At 41.9% G+C, this 10,720-nt stretch overlaps 1 protein-coding gene across 5 annotated transcripts in view; it reads left to right on the top strand.

Annotated features, from left to right (window-relative positions):
* The first annotated feature begins 8,763 nt into the window (after positions 1-8,763).
* The window catches only part of mybpha (myosin binding protein Ha), a 53,618-nt gene continuing 51,661 nt past the window's right edge, over positions 8,764-10,720 (top strand). The window contains exon 1 of one of the 5 annotated variants that reach the window (XM_029123983.2): positions 8,764-9,289. In XM_029123983.2, the coding sequence (XP_028979816.1) occupies positions 9,106-9,289 (184 nt within the window). In that variant the 5' untranslated portion in view covers positions 8,764-9,105. The remainder of the gene's footprint in view (positions 9,290-10,720) is intronic. The other 4 variants (XM_029123982.2, XM_029123985.2, XM_029123984.2 and 1 more) reach the window with 4 other exon arrangements.

Raw genomic sequence — 10,720 nt, 5'->3', positions numbered from 1 at the left:
ACTGTGCTAGAACTTGCATTCACAACTTTTATACATAAATTATGTAAAAGCATATAATTGTCCGCTTATACAGTGGGGAGAACAAGTATCTGATACAGACTTCTACATGCTTTGTAAGTGTAATTTTTATCATAGGTACTCTTCAACTGTGAGTGACGTAATCTATAACAAAAATCCAGAAAATCCCATTGTATGATTTTTAAGTAATTAATTTGCATTTTATTATATGACATAAGTATTTGATACATCAGAAAAGCAGAACTTAATATTTGATACAGAAACCTTTGTTTTCAATTACAGAGATCATACGTTTCTTGTAGTTCTTGACCAAGTTTGCACACACTGCAACAGGGATTTTGGCCCACTCCTTCATACAGACCTTCTCCAGATCCTTCAGGTTTCGGGGCTGTCACTGGGCAATACGGACTTTCAGCTCCCTCCAAAGATTTTCTATTGGGTTCAGGTCATGAGACTGGCTAGGCCACTCCAGGACCTTGAGATGCTTCTTACGGAGCCACTCCTTTGTTGCCCTGGCTGTGTGTTTCGGGCCGTTGTCATGCTGGAAGACCCAGCCACGACCCATCTTCAGTGCTCTTACTGTGGGAAGGAGGTTGTTGGCCAAGATCTCACGATACATGGCCCCATCCATCCTCCCCTCAATACGGTGCAGTCGTCATGTCCCCTTTGCAGAAAAGCATCCCCAAAGAATGATGTGTCCACCTCCATGCTTCACGGTTGGGATGGTGTTCTTGGGTTTATACTCATCCTTCTTCTTCCTCCAAACACGGTGAGTGGAGTTTAGACCAAAAAGCTAAATCTTTGTCTCATCAGACCACATGAGCTTTTCCCATTCCTTCTCTGGATGTGTGTTACTAATGGTTTTCTTTGAGACTGTGGTCCCAGCTCTCTTCAGGTCATTGACCAAGTCCTGCCGTGTAGCTCTGGGCTGATCCCTCAACTTCCTCATGATCATTGATGCCCCATGAGGTGAGATCTTGCATGGAGCCTCAGACTGAGTGAGATTGACCGTCATCTTGAACTTCTTCCATTTTCTAATAATTGCGCCAACAGTTGTTGCCTTCTCACCAAGCTGCTTGCCTATTGTCCTGTAGCCTATCCCAGCCTTGTGCAGGTCTACAATTTTATCCCTGATGTCCTTACACAGCTCTCTGGTCTTGGCCATTGTGGAGAGGTTGGAGTCTGTTTGATTGGGTGTGTGGACAGGTAACGTCTTTTATACAGGTAACGAGTTCAAACAGGTGCAGTTAATACAGGTAATGAGTGGAGAACAGGAGGGCTTCTTAAAGAAAAACTAACAGTTTTGTGAGGGCTGGAATTCTTATTGGTTGGTAGGTAATCAGTTATTTATGTCATGCAATAAAATGCTAATTAATTATTTAAAAATCATACAATGTGATTTTTTGGATTTATGTTTTAGATTCCGTCTCTCACAGTTGAAGAGTACCTATGATAAAAATTACAGACCTCTACATGCTTTGTAAGTGGGAAAACCTGCAAAATCGGCAGTGTATCAAATACTTGTTCTCCCCACTGTATATCGAACTCCACCAAGTCCACCAATACAACATCAATATGTCATACAGCCTTTACTCGATGATTGACATGGAAACCCAGGAAGTGAGGTGGATACTTTCGCTCAGATAGAGCTGGTGAAGCTCAACCTGGAACAAGAGATGTGCAATGGAGCAAGAGAAATGCAATGGAGCAAGAGAAGTGCAAAGGAGCAAGGAAATGCAATGGAGCGCTTCAAATGGAAACTTGAGAGAGAGAGGGAGGAGTCTCTGTGATTTAAATAAGAAAGCTGGATAGTGCTAAACATACGATGAGTGTGATGTAAATAAATACATTAGTTTGGATCCTCATTTTAGCAAGCAGGATTATGAGACTTTTTAATTTCTTTTGCAAAGTTTGCCAATAGCCTGAAATGGTCTGAAATGTTTTGGCCCTCTTGGTACAAAGTGTGTTTGAAGGAAAAGCTCAAGAGGTGTATTCTTTGGATGAAAGCACTTCCTCTGATTATGACATTGTTAAAGCCTCCGTGTTGACTGCTTATATGAGTTGGTGTTGGAGCCATTTATAGTTTCATTGTAGTTTGGTTCTTTGGATAGTTTTGTGTTGTTTTTCAAATTTTTAAGACTACTAAAATTATATCCAATTGTGTTTACATTTATTGTTTATTGTTATTTTTGTTTTGATAAATAATCTGTCTAACTAACTGTGTCTCATGATCACCTTGATTCGCACCCCCCCATCCTGGGGAAAACTATGATTTGTCCCCCCCAATATATAAATGTAAACATAACTATGTCATTTCAATAATAGTAATAAGATGCAATGAAAGCCCTTGTGCTGCATATAGACACTTAATAGTGGGTTTAAGTTTCAAAATCACTCACAGGCGGCCCAGTCCTCGTGCAGTGTCCCTCCCAGCTGCAGTCAGAGCAGGAGATGTTCACCCCTCCGCGTCCAGAGACTGTGAATGAATCGCGCACCACTGGCGTCTTCTTTGTCTTAAATAAATCCCTGCATCACTCACACAGCCTCAGTCACTTACTCACCACTGTGTGTGCCTCTCTGTGACATAAGCTAAACATCTAGCTGGCTAGCTCATCATGTTTCAGTCTAAACTGTACACTCATGGACAATAAAACACATGTATAACCGTCAACAGCCTTCATTTTCTCTGCATTGAATTACAGGTCACTCGTTATGTTAGCTAACTGTTAGCAGATGTTTGCTAGCAATCTATAATAACATAAACCAGCTTTTGCGGCTGTTTGAATTTGAGTCAATGAGAGAAGATTGCAGTGCAGTGTGTGTAGTTTTCCTTAGCTGGCAAAGTGACAGTGTTCATGTCTACTGTCTGAAAGGCTCTCAATGCACATAGCTAACGTGAGGTTAAACCAGTACATTTGTTTTATGTTGGTAGGGTTCACACACAATAGCTGAATTTGCAGAGCTACAGTAGTGTCCCACCCATAACACTTATGTGATTGTCCCTTCCAAACTTGTTATCAGATTTTGGCCCCTGTTCATACCACCTGGGATACGTGGTAATTGAAGGTGTGTCAGAGAAAGAGAGTGAGAAGAGGTGAGAAGGCACACAGTTTTTCGACCTTAGGACTTAGAGGGTTATAGAAAGAACATTGGACACATTGGAATATTGGAGTTGTGACTGGAACATTGTTTGTTTGTTATGTTATTTGTCTCTGTTAAATAAATGAATACCTTTTGCATATAACACAATCGTTTGGGAATCTTCTTGGAATTGTGTGGAACAACCTATGTGTCGGAACTAGTCTTGCCTCTTCCTGGAAGTGGCTTGAGTTAATAGAATGGGTATTTAACTAAAGGCCACTACAGTTGGTGCCTGAGGCCTACCGTCAGAAGTTCAGAACATTGGTGAGGACCCATGGAATGTCACATGTTAAATTTGCTTGTCAAAAAGAGAGTGCTTTTGATAGGTGGTGCGGGCAGCCCAAGTAGGACAACAGTTTCACGTTAAAATAATTTATTCAATTAGAGGAATTTAAGAATTCCATTTCTATGGATTTACATATCCATCTTGATGACCATAAGATGTGTTTGCTGATGATTATGAGTTGGTTCATAAAAAGATTAACATTAAAGAACCAAAAGGCAGTGGAAAAGTGGGAGTAGATTTCAGCCCTCTTCCAAAGAGCAGGTGGTGCCTCCCCATAATCTCCTCCTGGTCAGGTTTCCCCTTTGGGGTTTGAGAGGAAGGGTTAGAGTCTGGAGGCTTTATACTGCTGTAAAAGAGGTCACTTCATCTCTCAATGCTGGAAGTTGCACAGGAAAGAAAAAGAAAAAGGTGGGGCAAAGCCAGGTGCTTTGGTCTCCACTGGTGCTGCAGTTTTTACTCACGTGCACATTCTGCCTGAGCAGCTTGCCTGACATAAAGAGTATGATAGTTTTATATGGGAAGGGTCTGTGTCTTCTGAGGGTGAGGAGTGGCATCCTGTGGTCACTCACCGGCGATTAAAGTTCCTCTGAGGAGCTTTCAGGGCAATTTAGTCATGATTGGTTAATACAAGAGCAGTCCCGTGACCCTATCCTTTCAGGTGTTGCTCGGAAGCGTTTGGCAGATTCTGAAATGTACGATTAGCCTGAAGGTTTTTACATCTAGAAGGAAGTGTTAATGACAAATTAGACCTCCACAATCTCCAGCCTTCAGTGTGTGGAGGGAGCCGAATCAAATTGTTTTGCCTGTGTGTTTTAGGGTCAACGTTCTTCGGATGACACATGACATTCCTGCCAGTGGCCATTTAGGAATGAGTAAAACCATGAGGGGGTAATGAAATTATTATTTTTTATTTTTTATTTTTTTTTACTGGTCAAAAATGCACAAAGACATAGTTGAATTTTGTCGTACGTGTCATATATGTCCATTAAAATGACTCCCCCTGCTACCCCTAACCCTCCATTAAAATGACTCCCCCTGCTAACCCTAACCCTCCATTAAAATGACTCCCCCTGCTAACCCTAACCCTCCATTAAAATGACTCCCCCTGCTAACCCTAACCCTCCATTAAAGTGAGTCTCCCTGCTAACCCTAACCCCCCATTAAAGTGACTCCCACTGCTAACCCTAACCCTCCATTAAAGTGACTCCCCCCTGCTAACCCTAACCCTCCATTAAAGTGACTCCCCTTGCTAACCGTAACCCTCCATTAAAGTGACTCCCCTTGCTAACCGTAACCCTAACCCTGCTCCATTAGTGCCTTTACCAGTGTTTCTATTCACATGAGTAATGGTACACTGTGTTGGCCCTTTTCCAAAGACTAGAAAGGAAAAACAATATTTGTGAACGATCCTGAACATGTTCTCCAGATTTTCTGAGGTGGACTATCTGCAGCATGTTATCTGGTAAGAGCGGGTAAAAAGTGGCTAATGTGTGGCCAATTTCACAGATAACATGCTGCAGATAGTCCATTAAATAGTCATTAGCAAAGAGGCAAAATAACTTGTGACCACCGCAAAACCTCCTTTCGGACCGACAATGGCAAAAGGGATGCATTAAAAAAGGATCTGATGCTCAACTGTCTGAAGCTGACTGAACGACTGAACAGGCTTACCACTAGCTAAAGCCCTGCTGGGAAAGGTCTTGTTTGCCCAATTCCGACTTTAGGGGGCCTTTCTTGCTCTCTGTGGAAAGCCTGTCAATAAACAGCAGCATAACTACTAACATCTGAGGTCTATACCACAAAGCAAGTTCAACATGCCCAGGATTTTTTGTTAGCTGGCTTCACCAAGCCTAACAACCGCAATCCCCCATAACTGCAATCCTGTGTCACAAGGGTGGTTATCAATTTGTTAAATCAACCCAGGTTTTCCCAATCTAGCAACAAGTGTGTTCACATTAAAGGGGCAGTGTTTGCATCATATGACCAATCTCAAACATGGAGCAGTGCTGCATATTTAATTCAAGAGGAGAAAATGATAATTTTAGACAAATGTGAAGAATATATATATACAGCTCTGGTAAAAATTAAGAGACCACTCCTAATATATCTTAAATCAGCATCTCTACATGTATTGCAGCCATTAAATTCCAGTGTCTGTTAAATTCCAACCCAGGCACACCTCATTTTACTTAATGAGTTACTATTTAGGTGATTACCTGAACCAAATCTAATTTAATGACGAAAAGTATAAAAACCACTGCTGTGGTCATCACTATCCTCTTGCTATAGGACCACCTGGATGGCAAAAACTATGGAAGTAGTACCTCAAAGGTAATTTGAATAAACATGACAAAAGAGTTGAATAAGAAAAGCTTTGAGTGAGGAAAAGAAGGGTTACATTTTGGCTTTACTGGCAGAGGGATACAACAAGCGTCAGGTTGCTTCCATCCTGAAAATGTCAAAGATGGCGATTCATAAGAACAAAGTCAAGCAACAGACATTGGGGACAACAAAGCTACAGACTGGCAGAGGGCGAAAATGTCTGTCCACTGACCGAGTTGACCGTCAACTCATTCGAATGTCACTCAACAACCGTAGGATGACATCAAGTGACCTACAAAAAGAATGACAAACTGCAGCTGGGGTGAAGTGCATGGCGAGGACGGTTCGAAACAGGCTCCTAGAGGCAGGGCTGGAGTCGTGAAAAGCTAGAAAAAAGCCCTTAATCAGTGAGAACCAAAGAAGAGCCAGGCTGAAGTTCGCAATAGACAATAAGAATTGGACCGTAGAGGAATGGAGTAAGGTCATCTTCTCTGACGAGAAAAGTTTTCAACTTCGCCCAACACTTGGTCGTCTAAAGGTTAGATGGAGACCTGGAGAGGCCTACAAGCCACAGTTTCTCACACCCATTGCAAAATTTGTTGGAGGATCTGTGATGATCTTAGGATGCTTCAGCAAAGCTGGAATGCAGATTTGTCTTTGTGAATGACACATGAATCAAGCCAAGTACAAGGTCATCCTGGAAGAACACCTGCTTCCTTCTGCTCTGAAAATGTTCCCCAACTCTGAGAATTGGGTTTTCCAGCAGAACAATGCTCCATGCCACACAGCCGGGTCAATCAAGGTGTGGATGGAGGACCACCAGATCAAGACCCTGTCATGGCCAGCCCAATCTCCAGACCTGAACCCCATTGAAAACCTCTGGAATTTGATCAAGAGGAAGACAGATGGTCACTAGCCATTAAACAAAGCCGAGCTACTTGAATTTTTGTGCCACGAGTGGCATAAAGTCACCCAACAGCAATGTGACAGACTGGTGGAGAGCATGCCAAGACACATGCTGTGATAAGAAATCAGGTTTATTCCACCAAATATTGTTTTCTGAACTCTTCCTAAGTTAAGACATTAGTATTTGTTGTTGAAAAATGAATATTAATGCGTTTTCTTTGCATTATTTGAGGTCTGAAAACAATGCATATTTTTTTGGTTATTTTGACCAGTTGTTGTTTTCTACAAATAAATACTCTAAATGTCAATATTTATATTTGGAATTTGGGAGTAATGTTGTCCATAGTTTATAAAATAAAACAACAATGTTCGTTTACTTAAACACACCTATGAATAGTAAAACCAAAGAAACTGATAATTTGTTCCAGAGCTGTATATTCAAACCCGATTCCATGGAATGGAATAATTTACAAATCTCATAAACTTATATTTAATTCACAATAGAATATAGATAACATATCGAATGTTGAAAGTCGAATGGCGAAAAATAGTGGAGCAATATCAGAAAGGAGTTTCTCAGAGAAAAATTGTAAAGAGTTTGAAGTTATCATCATCTACAGTGCATAATATCATCCAAAGTTTCAGAGAGTCTGGAACAATCTCTGTGCATAAGGGTCAAGGCCGGAAAACCATACTGGATGCCTGTGATCTTCAGGCCCTCAGACGGCACTGCATCACATACAGGAATGATACTGTAATGGAAATCACAACATGGGCTCAGGACTACTTATGTAATTGTCCCTTCCAAACTTTTCCATTCCTTTATGACCACCATGTACCCATCCTCTGATGGCTACTTCCAGCAGGATAATGCACCATGTCACAAAGCTCGAATCATTTCAAATTGGTTTCTTGAACATGACAATGAGTTCACTGTACTGAAATGGCCCCCACGGTCACCAGATCTCAACCCAATAGAGCATCTTTGGAATGTGGTGGAACGGGAGCTTCGTGCCCTGGATGTGCATCCCACAAATCTCCATCAACTGCTAGATGCTATCCTATCAATATGGGCCAACATTTGAATCAATGCCACATAGAATTAAGGCAGTTCTGAAGGCGAAAGGGGGTCAAACACAGTATTAGTATGGTGTTCCTAATAATCCTTCAGGTGAGTGTACATATACTTAATACTTGTAAATGCTTGTCAATATTCTGCCCTCCTCTTTTGGCAGTTCTGGTTAAATGCTAACTGCATTTAATGACAATAAAGTTTAATCTAATCCTATCTTGAATCTAATATGACTCAAGACACTGACAAAGATAGGCCTGTGTAATTCCCTCAGCTGAGAAAGATAAAGATACTCATCAGAGAAAGCCAACGGGTTTTGTCGGCTTCTAAATATTCTTGCTTTTCTAAGAGACCCTCTCACCCTCTCACTCCAAGCACTGAGCTCCACATGAAGTTCTGAGAATGGTGACACCATTTTCAATCGAGAATTGATTGGTCAGTAGGCGGTGCTTTTATACGGGTTGATCTGTTATCTGTAATATAACCTGGTCCTGAGCAGGTTAGGTCTGTAGCATGAGTTCCCATGAAGATGTAACCCAGTAACATGTGAACTACCGTTGTGACTCTGGGTTCAACCTGAAGTTAGCTTGCTTACCCCAAATCCTGATTTGTAGTATGAGCCTCTGGATGTTGTGGTGTTATTCCAGACTCTACCAGTAGAGGGCAGCATATCTACTAACAACTGGATGTTTTTGAGGTGTTTTTCCAGACTCTACCAGCATATCTATTCCTATGCCCATATCAATGGTTCTACACAAAGTTGAAATATGACTATATAACTACAATATCAGATTATGAAAATGAGCAGTAAGCATATTATTTACATATATATATATCTTGACCCAGGGAAATGAAAAACATTTAAGTTCAGTAAAGTGCAGCTATTCAAGTTAGAACTTGGTTTGATCAGTAGTTCTGTTGGTTTGATCATTAGTTTGGTATATTACATTGCTGTAAATTATCAAGCATTGCATTGTTTGTTTGTATCATAACAAGAGAGTTGAAAAGCAAACCATGTTTCCATTGAATGCTGGGAAAGAAACAATCATGCAGACATAGAAACAGGTATTGATTCCAGCCTAATTCCCTGGTGTGGATGAATGCTGAGGTGATGAGAGGGGTGTGTAGGAGAGGAATGCTGGGCCCACTGGTCAGTGTCTGCTTTGTGCGTTAGAGAAGCTCTCTAGGGGCGGTGTGTGTGTTCTCGTTTGGTTTACAGAGGCATTTGGGAGCTGTGTGTATGATTACAAGCATCTATATATAAGGTTATCCAAGGGGTGGAGTCGTGTCCCTCGTGGCTCTATATATCCCAGGGACTGCCATCGCCCTCATCCAAACCGCTCCCCAGAGTCCCTTCACCATGCCAGCCAAGCCAGCCCCCATAAAGAAGTCCGCCACCAAGAAGGCAGCCAAGGAGAAGGAACCCACACCTGCCCCAGTGGCCACTCCAACCAAAGCTCCAGCGGAGGTCCCAGCGGAGGTCCCAGCGGAGGTCCCAGCAGAGGTCCCAGCGGAGGTCCCAGTTCAGGCACCAGCAGCTGAAGGTACAGTCCCAGGGGAGCAGGTGCCACAAACTTTTCACTATTAAAGCACCTTTAAGCTTATCTATCTCATTCTCTATGATTCAACATTTATATGATGATGCTCACATACAGTCCAATCAAATACATCCTTATATTCTCTTCTTGAAGAATGTGGACAAGATCAGGACAAAAGGCATATTAGAGCTTTAAATGGAGATAGGCATCCTTCATCATGATACTCTCCCTTGATACTTAGAAGTTCAATTACCAATGTGGTTTATTTACAAACATTTCAGGAATTTTTATCTGAATTTGGAGAATATCCAGACAATAAGGACACATGACAACATCAGGTATAAACTGGGCTTTACGCAGCTGAAGTATAGTTGTACTCTGTATTTACCTACCTTACCCAACCCCAGCTTGACTCCTGACCAGCCCTTAACTTACCCAACCCCAGCTTGACTCCTGACCAGCCCTTAACTTACCCAACCCCAGCTTGACTCCTGACCAGCCCTTAACTTACCCAACCCCAGCTTGACTCCTGACCAGCCCTTAACTTACCCAACCCCAGCTTGACTCCTGACCAGCCCTTAACTTACCCAACCCCAGTTTGACTCCTGGCCAGCTCTTAACTTACCCAACCACAGATTGACTCCTGACCAGCCCTTAACTTACTCAACCCCAGTTTGACTCCTGACCAGCTCTTAACTTACCCAACGTTTCACTGTTGTTTTTGCTGAGCTTACTTCCAGGATGCTGGCTTCCACCCAGCCCCCAGCCACCAAGGGTAAATCAATCACAGATAAATAAAATATGACATGTTTCCCTGGGGTTTTTAAAATCATGTCTATGTTTCAAAATGCAAATGTGTGTTCAGCATTCCCTCGTTCTTTCAACGGCAAAGAGCACCAAATTTACCTGAGAGACCATTATTTCTTATACGGGATAAAGCAGAGCGCTTAGCATAAGAAACATTTGATCACATAACACCCTAGAGAACTAATTGGCTTAGTACTTTTTTGCATTAAGCCATATTGCATTTGAATTTGGTTTTGAAAAAAACAAACATGTACTTCCATACATGTTTCACACTCTAGGTAGGACCCATTTTGAAACACAACTCAAGAGGTGTGTCTGGTTTCCTGGTCTGATGAATGTCACCCTGATTAGCGGGAGACAATGAGAGTCAGCAGTGGAAATGACTTCAAGGCTGTAGAAAACTATTTGACAGTTTCATTATAGCTGTACTGGTTATCCAGTTGTCTGAAATAAGATCTTGCCCGGAGAATAAAGTAATAACAAGTTTACAAGCAGAAATGCTAGCTCAGTGTTCCCCAGCTCCACAGCTGCTGTGACACCTTAACAAGATTTCTGCTGTAGGATCTGTTAGCCTGTCTGTTGGTTAGCCACTCCATCTGTCTGTCTGTTAGCCTGTCTATCTATTAGCCT

This window comes from Esox lucius, chromosome 12, assembly GCF_011004845.1.
Source record: "Esox lucius isolate fEsoLuc1 chromosome 12, fEsoLuc1.pri, whole genome shotgun sequence".
In the NCBI taxonomy this organism is placed as follows: domain Eukaryota; kingdom Metazoa; phylum Chordata; class Actinopteri; order Esociformes; family Esocidae; genus Esox; species Esox lucius.
This window is presented reverse-complemented; position numbering and strand designations above follow the sequence as displayed.